At 49.1% G+C, this 17,897-nt stretch overlaps 1 protein-coding gene across 6 annotated transcripts in view; it reads left to right on the forward strand.

The window, feature by feature from the left end:
* LOC128890892 (max dimerization protein 1-like) overlaps positions 1-17,897 on the forward strand; it is a 173,714-nt gene that overhangs the window by 106,604 nt on the left and 49,213 nt on the right. For all 6 annotated transcript variants that reach the window (XM_054149873.1, XM_054149881.1, XM_054149889.1 and 3 more), the window contains exon 6: positions 3,445-3,772. In XM_054149873.1, coding sequence (XP_054005848.1) covers positions 3,445-3,772 — 328 coding nt within the window. The remainder of the gene's footprint in view (positions 1-3,444; positions 3,773-17,897) is intronic.

The following is a 17,897-nucleotide window of genomic DNA, read 5'->3' on the forward strand; positions in this document are numbered from 1 at the left end:
CTGAATGATAATGCATCCCCTGCGAGAGTGCTTCCTGCAATTATGTTACTCCCGTTTACGGTGCAACGCACTGGCGGTTGAATAATGTAAATAAAATTTATTATACCGCCGCGTGTATTCCCGTATCGAATAATGCGAGTTTGTATTCCACGTACGGTCGCATCCTGCTCGACGGGAGGCGGAACGTACGTATATGTCCCACTGGCCAATAAAGCCCGATACGACGTACCGTCCGCTGCGTGGCTCGCGGAATACGAATCGGTCGCGCAGCTGCGACACGTTAAATTTCTGTGTTTATCGTGTCACCGTTCGACGGTATACGGGATACGAGAGGAACGCGCGCGCGCGCGCGGCTAGCGAGATGTCCAAGGTACATCCATGGTGGCACGAGATTGGATGGTGGAAAGGTAACGCTGGGAGCGTTGGGTTAGTCAAAATGGTCCATTGCAACTTCGCTAATCTAGCTCTATCTCCGGTGTGGGGATTAAAAGCTACCGAGCAAGCGTAATACGTTTGTTTTTGTTAAGTTGCGAACGGATGAGTTTGGCCCACTTGGGTGCTTCCGTTGCTAATACCACCCGGTGTGTTTTCGAAGGTATCTGGGAGCTGAGAATATTACGGTTGAAAGTGGACGATATACGTCTCTCGAATGTGACTCCGCTTGCAGAAACCGCATATATACGCTGGCTGTTTCCAGTGGCCGTATATACATTCGTCTTCTACGAATGATTCCATACTTTGAAGGTCGTGTATATACGCCCATGGTCAATGACTGTTTCCAGAGACCGTATCGCTTCAGCTAATCCGCGAGAAGAAGGTTAAGAGCATAATAAGTGTTAATATTCGTGCGTTCCATTTCATTTCGCTCTAATCTGTCTCTCCAAAGTGTCACGTTTTTAAGAATGCGTGATCCTCTTAAAAGATAAGAGAGCCGTGAATTATGAGGTTTCCTCGAACACCGGCTTATTTCTTGGCAACTGTTGATTAATTTCGATTATTAACGTCCTGTGTATGTCGTTAGTAAACATATTTTTCGCGAAAAAAAAAAAAATAAATCTGCAATATTTAAATTGAAGAATGAAAATCGACTCTTATCCCACAAAAAAAGCAACACACAAAGCATGATAAAAAATGCGTGGTGCATTTTCTTCCTTTTTCATTAGCAAGCTGTATGCATCCTTTGTCTGGTGTTCCCTTTCCGTCACGGGCAATTCCTTCCTTTCTAATCGCTCCCCCTATGCACCCTCTCCCCCCTCATTTCGCCACCATCCCAGGCAATTGCTTATCTTTGCATCTCCCTGTCCTCCAGCCTCGCTTTTTACCCCGTCCCTCTTATTCCAAGACGTTCTCCACTTCCGCATGGAAGAAGTGATTACAGGGGACTACTGTGTAGTGTTCTGGAAGGGTGTCATAAATCGCAGACAGCTTCCACCTACCCCTCTTTCAACCACTTCCTCCCCCGTGTCGTTCTTCTTACCGCGTTTATTTACATGCCAGCTTCTTTCGTTTCTTCCTTCCCCCCTCCCCCCCTCCCCCTGTTTTTATTCTCGTGCACGACCCGGAACGAAGGGGGGGGGGTTTCGTTGTTTTTTTTTTTTTTTTATTTCACGAGAAAAGTACCCACGATTTCACCGAAACCTTTATCGTGTATATTTTTCATTCCTTCGAAGGGAACGTTGGTTTTCTTTAATAATAAAAATACAGAAGAAAGATATTCCTTCGATAATCGTTGTCCATTGAAATGGCAGCGGAGTATCGGACGAGTAAATAAAATTAGAAATCCAACAGACTTTCGGGTTCACGGAGTTTCCGTTAAACCGACTCCTCCCACCCGTCACCTCCATCTGTAACCCCAACGAAAGATTCCATCTCGAAACGTTTAATCGGATTTTCACCGCGAGCATACGTATTCCGTGCACGCGATAGACGCGGGTAGTCGACGTTAATTCCGTTTAAAATAAATTCAGAACCGCACCCGCCGGGTGGAGTGTGCGACGATTACGTGGCGAGGAAAGAAACAACTTCGCTTCTTGGTGGAATAGGAAGTCTTGTAATTCCAACCGTGTAAACGGTGACTGTTCGTGTTTGGCCTTCTTGGAGGCCCTTTTCCATCGTGTATGAACCCCGAATGGTCGGTACCTCTGTTTTAATATCAGACGTATATATACGTCTGATGACTGGAGGACGCATATATACGTCTGATGACTGGAGGACGCATATATACGTCTAGAGGAGGATTGTTGTTCTCAGAGGTCACATATGTATGCGTGTGATGAGTGAAAGGGGCGCATATATGCGTCTCTAATAATGACAGTCTCCTTTTGAAACACGTACGCGTACGTCTTCCCTAACGATCCGATTTCCAACGAGTTTTCGTTCGCGAACCTACAAAGGGAAGTTGTTCGAGAAAGATCGTCGGGCTTTTAGGATGAAAATGTAACGAAATTCATGGCGAGCACTCCCGTTATACATACCCAAAGTGTGTTCCAACGCGGCGCACGAGTTATTCGAATTTCACGTCAGACTTCGCGTATTACCCGAAAGTTCATCGTAATCCGAGAGATTAGCCGACCACGATTTACCGGTAATTCCGCAATTTTTCAACAGTTTTGTACCTATAAACCTGCCCGTCGAATTAATACCGCGAGCCGGGCGATAAACGAAGACGGAGGAAAAGGCAAGCCAATTGCGCGACTTCGAAACGACCGCAACGCGGTTAACGTCGGGCCCGCTCGTAATACGGATCTCCTCTCGTATAATTTCCCCGTAAACGCATTAAGAAATACTTGGTTCGTGGCATCGCGTCGAATGGATTACCCGGTATCTGGGTTTCAGAGAACGAGAGGTGAACGAAGGGTTCGAAAATTGGAGGATTAATTAACCCTTTATTTACTGACGGGACTTATAAGTATTTAAATAAACACATATTTGGAACCTATTTGTTACTTTAAAGGCCATTTCGATGAAGTTCGTTTTTAATTGTTGACAACTCTATACTATGATATAAGATCAAGACGGGCGTCTAGATTAAAAAAATTTTTGAGAAATTCAGTAAATAAAGGATTAATGAAACATCGATTTGGAAACATCAAACCTATCATTTAAATTAAGCAAATTCCTTCGATAGACACAGTGCGTACGAATATACTTATGGTACTGAATATCCGTCTTGGCTACTTTTAGAGGACGTGTATATACGTCCCTTGTAGAGTACCGAGATCGTGTATATACGATGTCTAACGTTAGTAGTAGGTCTGCCAAAGGTTCCACGTCGCGACGGTAAATCCGTCGAGCACATATCCCACGGTTCATTTGGCCTGACCCGTGCCAGGATTCCCTTTTCCCAGTGGTATCGATCCGGCACGGGACGATGCAACATCGTCAGAGACACCCACGGCCTCTAGTCCTGTGCGTAGCATAATCGGGTTCGTCCCTCGGTTTCAGAACCTGGAGGAGCGCGAACGCAAGCACGCCGTGCACAAGGAACAGCTGTCCCGCGAGCAAAGGTTCCTCAGGCGACGGCTGGAGCAGCTGACGAGCCAGACAGGTCTGAATGGGCTCCACGGGTTGCACGGGTTGAGCTCGAGCGCGCCTACCGGCTCCTCCTGCGGCCCAGGGGCAGCCGCAGCCGCAGCCGCCGCCGCCGCGGCGCTCCTCTCCAAGCGGCGCAGCGTCTCCGAGTGCTCGCTCGGAACGGCCTCTTCCACCAGCTCCACGGCCAGCTCCAGGAACTCCGACAGGTCTGCGGGCAGTCCATCCGTCTCGGAGTCCGGTGAGTACGCCATTGTCCGCGCTTATGGTCTTGCCAACGAAAGAATCGACTTGGTTAGGATGAAGCTCCAGGGACCAGGGAACTTGTCCTGCTTGGTTGGTCTCGTCGCTATGGGATGGAGAATAGACTCTCGACAGATTCTAGTTTAGGAAGTCGGATGGAAGCTTGCAAGGATTCCCGAGTCGATTGTTTCGTTTGTCATGGAAAGTAACGTGTTCAAAGATTTCCTGAAGAACTTCGTGGATCGCTCCACTTTATACGACGTATATGGTGTATACTTCCAGTGATCGTATATGTACACGCCTCTGGTAACATACTCTCCTTCCAGTGACCGTGTATATACGGCTCTGGTAAAAGACTCCACTCCCAGAGGCCGGTGTATATACACGTTCCCTGTAGTTACTTAGGAGAAACATCGAGGAACCACAGATTATAATACGACGCGAAATTAGATCGGAGGGAAGTTGAGTAATCGAAGGAGAGGAAAAGTGATCGGATTAATCGACGTTTCGATCGAGGTAGCGTTTAAGCGGTCGCGCAACGCTCACCGGGTCCGTGGATCGCGTGAAAAGGAGCGATTCCGAAGCGTTAATCTCGCATCTGGGGACTCGTCGCGATCACGGGTAAGCGGCCATTGCGCCATGGCATTCTCCTACGATCATATTTATCGATCGCCACCGCGGCGACGGCGGTGCTGTCGTGTAAACGTGACGTAAACTTCTCCGCGATACCGCGCGTGCATTTTGGTCGTTGCACCGCGATTTTAGGCGCGGCGTTCTAATCTGAGATTTCTCAGCCGATGAGGCAGCCAAGGTTGGCTGAGTCAACTCGGTAGAACAGGACCTCCTACAGAAATACGCCTGCCTGGAAAGAGTAAAATTGGAGCGAGTCCGCGAATTGTGAGTCAGCTGTTCGTTGCTTCGCCCTCGGTCCATGATCTTCAAAATTAATTACCATTTTCTCTTAATACAAATAATCCACGTATCGTCCTTCGTATATATGCGATATACGTATATTCGCGAATCTTGTATACCTCCGTATATACGTAATCGTAGGTAACGACTGACCTATTCATAGTTAGTTAGCTAAAACTAAGTCACTTACAGAATTCGCGTCCCATTTGTTCGCTATAAAATCGTTGCCAATCGACCGAACTAATTTACATTGGCAATCCTATGAATGACAAACGACGCCGAATGGAAATTCGCGCGTTTGTCTTTTTCACCCCCGACGAAATTTGTGCGTTGATGTCCACGCGATCGAACCGTATTAAAATTTAAATTAACCGCCGAAGTTCCGTCCCAGTTCGGCGTTGAATAAATGTTTATAGAAGCGACAGGATTCCAGTAGTTATTATACTGTAACTTTCTTTCTAATTACTCGGGGAAGTTTCCGCTCCCGTCACTTCATTTAAATATTCTCTGTTTACAAATGCGGCGGTAATCAGTGATCGCATGTCTGAGAAGCTCGTGCAAAATTCCACGGGACACAACCTATTTCGCGGAGGAAGTTGAATCCTTGCATATCAATATTTAATTTAACTTTATAATTAGTCAGGCTCTGTGTTCGTTTAAGAACACCTAAATCGATGGCTCCACGGCGAAACCGGAGTCGCGAGATCCCCGTCAAACCGAGGTTTATCGTCATCGCGAAACAAAGAAACGAGCTTGATGGTCGACGCAACAGTATATCGCTGAAATGGCCCTCTCTTATCGAAATTTGTATAGAACGATTCTTTTTTTCCTGTAATGCAATATCCAGTGAGACGATATGGCAAAGGCCGCATATGTACGGCCTGGAATTGTCAACAATCGTGTATATGCGGTCTGGAGTTGTCTACAATCTAGAGAAACGAATGACATCGGTGGGAATAATAAAGCGGTGAAAGTAATAAAATTATTTTCCTAATTTGGCCACGAAGCTTCGAGAGCCTTCGTCCTGGAAGCGCGTTCGTTTCTGGGAGAGCGGCGTTTGACGAAATCTCGAGCGGACATTTTTACGACTCCTCAGCAGAATCGTTGCGTATTACCGCGAATTTCCTCTCGTCGAAAAGGGGGAGAGAACCGTCTGAGTCAGCCCGTTAGCAAACTTCCGGGCTCGTTCTCTGTCGGTTATGAAGTTCTGCTACGTAAGACGACGGGGAGGCCAACGAAGTTCGAGCGACGCGAGGCCAACCGATAAAAACTTGTCTCCGCGACGACGTGTTCCAGCGACGATCGACGACGACCAACTCCTCGGGACCCTTCTTCCGCCCTATCGCATTGATCCGGACGGTGATTCGCTAACACGAAGTTCGCGAACCGCGGACGCGTATCTCGCGAGATTTTTCTGCGATGGAACTACAATCGGGGCAACTGCGCATCTCGAAAAGTTGCCCGGGAGAGGACGCGTTACAGCTAACAAGGAGGGAAGTATCTGGCACGGGAGGACGATAATTTACGAGATTTTTAAGTAGATCGTTTGGAAACAAAGACGACTCGACGGAGAACACGAAAACATTGGAATGATCGAGGTTATTCTGGCATAGAATCCGATCGTGGGAGAATAGTACGAACGTTAGAGCAAGTCGTGTATGTACGAGGAAGACGTTCATATACGGAGGTCGCATATATTCTCGTTCAAACATGAACGTCTATTTACAGACACCGTATATATCCGCTTTCAGAGAAGAATCTCTATATACTGACCTAATTCACCAGTTAAATAAATAAATGAATAAATATCTCCGAAGAGCCAGAAGCTCCGTATCTTCTTCCATCTTACGTTTCCAAGAAACGCGCGCGAGTCCATTCGTCGAGCACGGCTGGCGAGAAAATCGACTCCGCGGGTGGAAGCTAATTTACGATAGCATATTTCAAATGTCGATTCGACGCGACACGGCCGCTAGGAGGTTCGAGAAACCCGTGGAGAGGAACGACGACCGAGTCCAACTACCGTGAAAGAAAAGGAGCGCGGAAACTTTAAACGCTCCTCGAACCGCTCGGGCGACTTATCGTCCCGGTTCGATCTTCATTGGTTTTTGCTGTGCTCCGTTACATTCGCGGCGCTCAGATTGAAATCAGCGCAAAATTCGATAGGAGGTTAGGTATCTCTCTCGAAGGCGCCTCGTAAACTCCGTGGCCCCGATAGGATGCATTTTATTCCACCCTCTGGGACGCGTTATCCGAAACTCATCCAGCGACACGGACACGTCGAGGGATATTATGCTTTTTTTTTTTTCTACGTTTTCAAACAGCTCCTTGAGCACCCATAGCGAGATCGTATATATACGACTGCGTCGAATGTACATAGCACATGACTCGAAATTAAAGAGTACTCTAAGATTCTGATATTCAGATATTATCTTCTGACGAAATTTTACGAGTATCGACACTCTGGAGTGCAACGTTTATATACGACTACCTCGAATGCACACCGCACGTGCCTAGAAATGAAAAAAGTTACTCAGACTCTGATATTTAAATATTACCTTCTGGCGAAGCTTGACGAGCATCGACGCTTCTAAGTGAATATATACGACAAATGAGCGAAAAAATTCGATAGGAGGTTAGGTATCGTCGTAAACTTGGCGCTTCCCGATACGATGGATTTTATTCCCCCCTCTGGGACGCGTTATCCGAAACTCATCCCGTGTTACGGACGCGCAGAAGGATATCGCGGGTATTTTTTTCTGCGTTTTCATACGGTATATTTTAACGTCGTATCGGCTGGACGCGATAGGTTACCGGGAGAGGCTTTAAATCGTGATCGTCGTAGATTGCACGAGCAGCGTGATGTAATTGAGATTTTTATGAGAGATTCGAGACCGCGGTTACGCGAGGTGCTTTGAGACGAAACGAACCCGCCGATGGCCGATAAGATACTCCCCGCAGAAAATACAGGGAGACATTGGAAACAATAAAACACCCTCGTGAGCGGTCCGCCGTTGGGGGCGCGCCGCGATAACAATCAAAGTGTAAAACCAGAAGTAAAACTGGACATTGTTACTCGACATTGTCTTTTTCAAATTATTGCCCCTAACTTGCCCGCGGCGTAAAGAGTTTATATCCTGGCTGTAACGATGTACGCGAGGACTTTGAAAACGATAGTAGACGATTTCGTACCGTGTACACGCGATACATCGTGTATATACGGTCGTGTCGTGGGTGAATCGTACATATACGATGTTACGTAAGCAATCAGAAACTAAGAAGGGGATACAAGAGATTAGGAGACGAGCGTAATGGCGCATATGTACGTTAACAAGCGAGATCGGCGACATTTGGCGTGGCGTCGTTATTTAAACGCGGACACCCGATGATCGACTCGTTCGCTTGTACCTGGGTGCACGTCGCGAAAACGCATTCGCCGTCGCATGATATATTACCAGGAAAGAAAGGGTGGGGGCATGTTTAAAGAAAAAGCAGGTCGGCCTGGTCGGGGTTAAGGGGTTGCGAGGCGGGACAGGCGAGGGTGAACGTTGAAATTGATGATCCCTCGGGAATATCCCCGACGAAGCACTTATCATAAGTCACGCGTGCCGCGCTGGCGATTTTTCGCATTCCTTCGGAAATTTCGCGCGGATTCCTCGTATTTCCGCTTCCGTCCCGCGATCGGACACTGGACGTCTCGCTAATCCCCGGTCGCGCTCAACGTTGGAAAATTCTTGTAATAGTCGCGCTCCCTGGAATCCCGTTTGATTTACGTTATCGATTAACGATCGCTCGTAATTCCTTACGACATTTTTCCCATTTTTATTTTTGGCCTATTGTTGATTCCGTGCGTGCTTCTACACGCTCCATGTTTTTCGTTATCATATAAGGCGTTCGAGTTGATCCCAACGTCAGTTTTCGAAGCCAAGCCGTAGGAGGTATAAGCAAGCTCTGATCGCTCATTTCGTCGAGTTAATAGTCTACAGGGTCGTCGGTTACCGAGAAGTCGAGTGACATCGCGGGGAATTCAACAAGGGAACCAACGACACCGCTCGCATTCTCCTGCCCTGGTCGCTTCGTTTTCTTGTCCCTCTCCCGCGCCGCCTTCCGAATCTGGTCGACGGAGTAGAATCGGAATTGGAGCGTGTAATCGCAAAACAGGCGTCTTCTGGTCGGGTTTCCGGTGCATGTGCAACGCACAGATGCAGTTCCGTTACAGGTATAGCAGGCTATTGTTTCGAATCGCTGACGTCGACCCGGCCAGTTATTCAAACGAGATTCGGAAGCTAATCGATGCGCTGACAACCGCTTCAATTCGTCAGCTGCTCGAAATGGCTTCTGCCTGAGACGCAGCGCCACCTCGCTTGTTGATCGAATTTTCTTCTCCCGATCGCGAAACTTTCCGTGATCACTCCTAGTATCTTCCATATCACAACAAATTACGCGTAATCTCTCCCCAGAAGCTGTTGGAGAATTGTTCCGTCCAGAGATGAAACGTCATTTTCGTCATCTCTATATCGCATCTACATCCGAGAGCTACGTTGATAGCACGATTTCTCAACGACGAAGAGGATCGAACCCTGTCGGGGTGGACTCGTTTCCGCGAATGGCGTTTCCATTATTCCCAGTGATAATTTACTTCCCGCTATTCCACACCTTATTAGCGTTATCTTCTCGACTACGCCGCTGGCACGCAACGCGCCCGCGGTGCATTAACCCTTTGACCGTGCAATTGTTTCCAGCGGAAAGCGCGGATGTGCTGTGCACTCGTCGCGTTGAGAATTAGTCGACGGTGGCCGGAGTACGTCTGGCAGAGTCGTGACGCGATGACTGATGCTGGTCGTGTTGTTTTTCTCAATTACTGGAAGGCTCTCGGATAGTTGGAGGGCTCAGCGCGTAGAGTTGTGGATATTCTCTTCGTTGAAACGTTTATAATCAGGATGATATGTGTTTGTCCTGGCTTTGATCGCAGGATTTATCGGCAGAGTGGTAGGTTACCAGCAGAGCGATCTACCTCGCCCACAGGTTGTTCTGTATTACCGAGCCTTATCGACACGGGGCTCTACATCATCCGTGGAGTTAACTATCTTACCCTTCGTGCGTTCTACGTTACCGATCCTCACGAACAGAGGTTCGTATACTGTCAGTGGAACATTGTACTTTCTAGGCATCGTGTCCAAGTGTTCCTGTATTTCCATCTGACCTTAATTAGAATACGCAACTATTTAAATTGTAGCAACTGAATTTCAAGCAACATCGTCGTCCATGTGTCGTCGTCAGTCCGAAACGCGGGGCACGTGCAACCGAAGCCTGCTCCGTCGTGTCCGTCTAATCCCTTTAAGGCAAAATTTGAGGGTTAATCGCGTTAGGGTGATATATCGCCGCTTGTTTTCGGCGGCGACGAAGCCTCTGAAAGGATTGAAGCCCGGCAAAAATGAGCGAACGGTGCGCTAGGGAAACGCCTTATCCTCCGCTAAAGTTTTTCGCGTTTCGCGACGCGCGCAAATACGAGCACTGTTTGGCAGACGTTATCCTAATTGAAGAAAGATCATCCCGGCGGACGTAAGGAAAACCGGGTTCAAACACTCCTCGAAAATACATACCTTTCGCATATATCCATCCGTCTCTGGAGACCGTATATATACGTCTGGTGCAGTTTCTAAATTAGAGACACGTGGCTGAGCTCACGCTGCAGATGAAATGCGCCGTTCGAAAGATAGACCGTACCCTTGACTCGCGTCAGTTTTAAAAGGATTTGGACTCGTTCTCGCTAAAATTGATTTCTTCAGATTGAACACTTGGTCCTCCAAAACGATCCTTTCCACTTCGCCACGAAGAGAACCGTCTCCTTTAACCTGAAACAATCGATGACAGTCGATTAGTACCGAAAGTAAGGCACCGAGAGAAGGAGGATTCCCAAAGGAAAATCGCAAGGACATCTGGCTCGTTTCGACGATCGATCTCCGTTCGTTCGACGAACAATTATGTCTCCGCGAAAATTTAACAGCTCCCTCTCCCTTCCACCGAAACGAAGATTATTACGCAGCCAGCAAATTGGCTGTTCGCGCAGCTAATTGCAAGTAGCTCGCAACAACAGGGCAACGTGACGCGCGGGCATTACGTCAATGACTCGCTCTTAATTATGACCCACGAGCACATCCATTCGATCTCATTCAAACCAGATTGTGAGCAGGTTCCCTGCCAATCCTCTCCTTCTCCGTCGTGTGTCCCCTCTGCGCACGTCTTTCACGATGGGAATGACGTGAGCGATGTTTTATACGAACATTGTTAGGGGGACGTATTTATGCGTCTTCTCTAGATAAGAAACGCATACATACGCCTTCTTGGAAAAAGCAACGTATATATGCGCCTTGTTCCCGCGTCTCTAATTTTTAGATGCACCAAAAGTACGAAAATAAAATTTCTCTCGTTACGTTGCATCTGGCAAGCACATCCACGGTCTAATTATTGCTCGCGAAACGGTCGATTGGTTCCCCGCGAACGATTCCCTTTCAGCGTGCAAACAGGAGGCGTACCAGCGGGTCGAGCGCGTCGTTGTTCGCGTCTTTCACACGCGTCATTGCATCCGAGAGGTCGAACAATGGGGAAAGTCTCTCGAAGAAACAACGCCGGATAAGAAAAGGAATCGAGGGGGTGGGGAGCGGCAAGGACTGGGAGCGTGTAAGTATACAGGCGTCAGGAGGGGCTGGGGGGAACACACTCGTTATCGATGTACCCGTAACGCGTTCCTCGAGCGAACCGATCGCATTTGTACGGACGACTCTTCAACCGAATCCCGTGGCTGGATCGGATCCAGTGTAAACTCAGCGCGACGCCCTCGATCCGGATTGAATGTCGATTCGATCACGACGCAATTCTGTCGAGGACCTTGTCCGTCTCGGTTTTGTGCCACGAAACGGTGGGAAAATGGACGTCGAAAGTAGCAAGGGATTTCTTTACCGAATTATTCCACCCTCGCGTCGCGGACAATGGCGAAGGGGTTTAAAGTTGTAACCGGTTCCACTTGCGAGCGATGATTTTGGATATCGAGAAAGGCGCAACGATATTTCGATCGACGAATACCGTTTCGGGACGGTGTTTAACACTTCGAGGATCGGGCGCGCTCGTGAAAATATTTGTCGTGTTCAAATTTTGTTCTCGCACGATCGAAAAGTGCGCACGGTCCGTCGTCAAACATTCAAATTGTATTTTCTCGTTGTTGGACGCTAGCAGCTTTTGTTGTTACTCGATCTACACGAGGACTCGGTTTTTTTAGTTGCACCGCCGCTGTTGCCACAGTCGGCTGGACTACTCAGAAAGTTAATTACGATGTCGCGATACCTTGGTTCTGCTCGAGAATGGAAAGTTCTAGTACAATTTTCCCCGGGAGAAAAGCGATCGGTAATCCGAACGTCAGGGCGAAGATGATCGAACACGGTCGGGATTCTCGGCAGCCATTTTAAAGAGGAAGGGTTAGCCTGGGTTAGCCAGCGTCTCGGACTCTTCCTACGATCCGATACGTGAGACCAAAGTGATTATGCATCAAAGCGAGGCTCTCGAGGTTCGGAATATCGAATCGATATACGAGCCTCCTCCTCGTCCCTCTTCCAAGTGCTCCCCCCCCCCCCCTGTTTCAGTGAAACGCTACGTGCTTGCCTGCCTTTGCCCTCCCCCTACCACGCTAATCTCATGATTGCACTAATTAGCCCCACCTCCCGTGTCAGTCTCTGGCCCATCTGATCCCTCAATCGCCAGACTCGATCATGATCCACCGACTGAGAATCGACCTGGCACGGGAACGATCCGGGGAGAGACAGCCCGGCCCCGTGAACCGACGTGGAATCTCGCGTGGGTTCTCTATCCAGGCGCAAGAATGTTCCAAGACTTCGCTGCTACGCGAATTCCGAAGACTTGGCAAGTTTCGGATCGATCGAACCCGTAATTCGAGGAATCGGTTCCTCATCTGCTTTCCTGCGACCGAATCGTTCCGAAACGAAACTGTGAACTTGGCCCTTTGACCCTAGACAACGTATATATACGTGTCGCACCTTTGATTCGGAGATGCGACGTGTATATAAACGAGAAGTTTACGAAGTATTAGGGCCGAAACAGAGGAACTTTGAAATCTTAATCTCGCCTAACCTCGGCTATATTCCAACTCCGGAGTCGAGGTTCCGTTACCCGTACCTTTTTCGAGCTGAACGAACTCTCGCGCGAGCGTAGCGAACGATCGCCGAAACTATATCGCGCGTTTGTAAACAATCCCCCGTGTTTTCATAGAGGTGGTACCCTTCCCGATGTGTCAAAGTGACATCGCGCGAGGGGCGGCATGATAAAAACGAAACTAAAAACACGGGGAGTGAGAGGTAACGGTACGTGACAAATGGGTGATCAATAACAGGCAAAGTACGTGTAGGAAGCATTGTTGACCGAATGAAGCACCGCGTGACAACGAGAGCAACGTGTACGATAATCGATGAGTGCATTGCATTCACCGTGCAGAACGGAAAACCTTTGGAAACGGGGACGCGATAAATCACCGTCCGGCCTTAAAAGTTAATTCCAGCGTGTACCGTCGTACCCCATTCCCCCTTCTCCCCCTCCCCCCCCTTTTTATCCTAACTGCACCTTTTCATCGTCGCGTTCCTCTTCTTTGGGAAACGCTGACGCTCTTCCTTTCTCTTTCAACGGCTCGGAAGACGCGTTTGTCGGTATAGATATGATTTCATCGGGACTGCTGTTCGGCTGTTTGCCTTTGTGCGTGCCGTGAAAAGATGAAAGTGCAGCCGGTTGAATAGTATCGCGGAATAGGCGGTGCAAAGGGTTAGCTGAATAGTGGGCGAATCGAGGATATGAATAAAACCGGCGGGGAGAAATGTTCGCGGAATGGCACTCGAATCGAAGGGAAGCGATGAGAAAAAACAGGTCAACGGAAAAATTGCTGGGCATTTTATTTTTCCCCGCGGAATTTCGCCGGGGGAAACAATGGAAGAAAAACTGACGGGGCGTATATATACGGCGTCTAAGTATTTTTATACGGTCGCCTATACAGGGTGTCCCAAAAGTCGGGGAGGAGCCGGAAATGGGAGGTAGCTGAGACGATTCTGAACGACAATTTCCTTTGCAAAAATGTCGGATGGGGCTTCGTTAAGGAGATATTAATAAAAAAGAGCCGACCAATCAGAGCGCGCGTAGACCGTTCGAGCGGCCGCGGTAGCGATGGCTACGCGCTGGCGGCCGCGCTTGTACGCGAACAAGTGACTCGACGTGCATCGAAGGACATTGACGCTGCCGCCTAGCGCGTAGCCTTCGCTACCGCGGCCGCTCCAACGGTCTACGCGCGCTCTGATTGGTCGGGGTTTTCGCTTAATATCTCCTTAACGAAGCTCCATCCGACATTTTTGCAAAGGAAATTGTTGTTCAGAATCGTCTCAGCTACCCCCCATTTCCGGCTCCTCCCCGACTTTTGGGACACCCTGTATACGTACCCTGCATCGTTAGCCGCGTAGATGTATGTCGCGAGAAAATTGCGCTATCCACTTAACAGTCAAAAATTTCCCCTAAATAATTCCACGAGCCATTCGAAAATTACTTTAATCTCGGAAAAATGTTTTCCAGCCCTCTGAAAATCCTCGTCGCGTCGTTAGCCCAGCCAACCGGGCGACTATATCACTCTCGTGTCCCGCCGCGAGATACAGACACGTGATTAGAGTTCAATTTCCATCAGGTCGTAATCGCTATCGTGTCCATAATGGCAGCCCCCTGGAAAATCAGGTCTCGGAACGCTCTGGTCCTTCGTACGGGCTACTTGTTTCGGCGCGATTCCCTCGGAAGACCTTAATGCCTCGAAGCTGCCAGCCGAAGCGATTAGGCGTATTACCCGAACACGATAAGGACCGTCTGGATAAGATTTCTATCCCGAGGCGTTACTAATAGTTCCTGTCGATTGCTCGACGTACTTGGACGGCTACACGTTCTCGTTTCGGACGACGGAGAGCCGCGTACTTGATTATTACGATCACGAGCACGAGAAGGCTGCAGACAGGGTTCTTTCGTGATATAAGTCGTATAAAAACGTGTTTAGTGATTGCTGGCGAAATTGAGAACGCGTGAATACGTTCCGCGATCGTCCGTTGCCTATATATACGTTCCATGTTTGCGACTGGTCCATATATACACGGCTTTGGACACTGTATAGTTTGGATACTGTACTCTGGAAGAGGACGTGTATATACGTTCGCAATAAACGGGTGTCTACGAGACAATCCACGAGTAATAATCCCGAAAATGTCGAGCTCTAACGCCGAGTCTTTAATCCCAGGCGAAGACATTTTTGAAATCTTTATCTCGGGAAGTTTACTTCCGCCCCCGTCCCGTCGTCGCAACGCTGTCGTGATGAGATTCGCTCGCGAATAGCATTCTTACGACTCCCGGAGGGAAATTGAAACGGAACGAGTCGCGTTCCAGTTGTTACGTTTAATCGGAAAACAAATTCAACCGGGAGACGGCCATTAAATCCACGATTCGGCAGCGGCGTCGCTTTTAAAATTGCATTCCCTTATCCTCCCGGCATACCTGAAAACGCTGCAACTTTTATCCTTCATTACGTGACTCCAGAGGATGCATGAAAAATTCCCGGGCACCGTGGCTCGGAGCACGGCTACGAGGCAGAACGTCTGCGGTAGACCGAGACTGCCGTAGGCCGGAATTAATGCTCTCTGATGCGTTTGCCTCGCTTCTCCCGAACAGCCCGCAGTGGACCGTCTTTTAACACGTCGCTAGTCGTCGGAATTACGTTCTATGTAGGTTGCAGCTCGCTGAAATAATTCCCGATTGCTTCGATAATAAATCACGAACTGGATAGTTTCATCCCCTAGGTGAATTGAATGCCAAGCAGGTGGTTGGAGTGGCGAGGAATAGATTTCACCGGGGATTTGGAACCAGCTATGCACTTAGGAATTATGGAGGTTTTCTGAGATACGCTTTCGGCATAGTGGTATTAATTGTACCGCTACTATAACGGGTCTTGTCGACTAATCGACGTATATGCACGTCACCCATTCTCGCCGTAAGTCGTATGAAATGGTCTTCATAAATTATTTTCGAAGTAGAACACAGTGATCGTTCACTGTGTGCGCCGTATATATACGTTCCATGTATTCTAGCTGTCAGGTGCCAACAGCTTCGTGCAGAGCTGCAGGTACCCCATGAAGCAACGACAAAGGTAGTCCCGTGCACGAGGACAATAAATTCCTGGGTGGAACCGATCCTTCTAATATTTAAGCTCCCGAGAATCACTGAAGCTGCCGATTGAAAGTACTCATCGTTACATTTCCAGTTTCCGTAACGATAAAGCAATTTCTAATACCTCGCGTTTTCCCCCAAGTTAACTGGACATTCGAGAGCATCCGTTCGTCGAAAATAACCCGTATCATAATCCTGCCCGTCACGAAGCATCAACATCCACGTCCAGGGGAAAGCTAGTACAATGCACAAGTGCTACTAAATTCCAGGCGGAACAAACCCTTCTAATATTCAAGCGATGGTCGTCTTCCCCTCGTAAGGAGGCGCCATCGATTTCCCCGACCCGCGGTTAATTCATCCTCGTCGACAGCGTGCATCTCTCTTCTTGCGGGCGCGTATATACACGCCGTTCAGAGCGTGCGGGGCTGGACGGGCGGGAGGAGTGGCATTCGTTCGGTGGTTCCCCCGTGTATCGATTACGGCATATCCGATTCCCCTCGTTCTTTTTGCGCGTCCTGTCGTCGTCGTCGTCGCCGTTGTAGACGTCGTCTGTACGGCTTTGTTCCCGTGGTAAAACACTAACGTCGACGTAAATGCGAGGCAGCGTTGAGTTTCATCATATCAGAGCGTCGTTACGCGACCGAGCCCCGCTTTCACGATCTCGAACCTATTGTCGGCTTTCGGAGAAGAAAGGATCCGCTCGTGGCGCAGGATAATTAGCTCAGGCATAAATGTCACGAGCCTCGCCACGCCACCGCACACCCCCACCGCCTACACTTGGCCCCGGATGATCTTTCAGCTTTGTCGTCGGGCTGTCCCGGAACGTGCTGGCAACTAACTGCGTTTCGTTCTTTTCATCCCTCCCCCCCCCCCCCCCCCCCCCCTCCGCGTCTCTTTGGATTCGAAATTCGTTGAGCATATACATGCGGTCTTCCTGGTCCTGTGAACGCATATATACGGTCTACGTATATACGATCGAAGGCTTTCAGGACCGTATATATACGCTCTCCCTCTGTACATGGGGCTGTCCCTAATCAAAGAGTTAGGAAACTAGTTCAATATTAACGTAGTATTAATTTCAAGCAGCCGGTGTTCATAGGAGAGTGAAAATTCTAAGTAGGACGTGAAAGGTCCGTCCCCCCTCCCCTCGATGCCTATCATCGTATCGTTAAATCCCTCGGGAGGAATCCGATCCAGAGGATAGTGGCTCGGGTTACCGTCGTCGGGGACGTATCGACGTTACAATTAAATCATAGTTGCGCTCGCAAATAGCATTTCCCACCATCGCCTGCTTCCTCCTCTCGTATACCGCTCCGTGACAACTACGAAATCAATTAATTCTTGCAAATTTGGCGATAATCCGCCTCTCCGCACCGACGGTATCGATTCCAGCGGGCGTTTCTATCGTCGAAAGCGAGAATCCACGGTTGCCAGAAGTATTCGTTTAACAGTTGACGCCAACCCTCCTGACGCTCTTCACCACCGCCACCACCCCGCTCCCTCCACCCCGCGCAGCCATTCCCGTCGAATGGTTAACCCCTCTCTGTGTGTATAGCCGTTCTCCTTCCTCTTCGGTGTAGCATTTGACGGGGACCGCATTCCGCGGGATGTAACGCGTTGCAACAACAACAACAACAACAACAACAACAACAACAACAACAGCCAACCCGCCGCGACGACGACGACGCCCAGGGATGAGCATGACGCAGTTCTCGACGGCGTTGACGACGGTTGCGTCGTTTTCACGGTGAAAACGACGCGCCGCGTCGCCGTTCCTCTCGTGTGTCAGTACCATTCAGCGAGACTGGTTTCAGCGCGATGGTTACAAAACGGCTTGGAGAAACGGCTTTATCGCGGGGCCGGGGGTTGGGTAAGGGGTGAGAGGTGGAGCTGGGCGAACGGAGGTGGAGATAGAGGCGGGGGAGAAAATTGAAAAGGAAGAAGTGGTGAGCCGGATAGCGCGTTACAGA

This window comes from Hylaeus anthracinus, unplaced genomic scaffold (assembly GCF_026225885.1).
Source record: "Hylaeus anthracinus isolate JK02 unplaced genomic scaffold, UHH_iyHylAnth1.0_haploid 0, whole genome shotgun sequence".
In the NCBI taxonomy this organism is placed as follows: domain Eukaryota; kingdom Metazoa; phylum Arthropoda; class Insecta; order Hymenoptera; family Colletidae; genus Hylaeus; species Hylaeus anthracinus.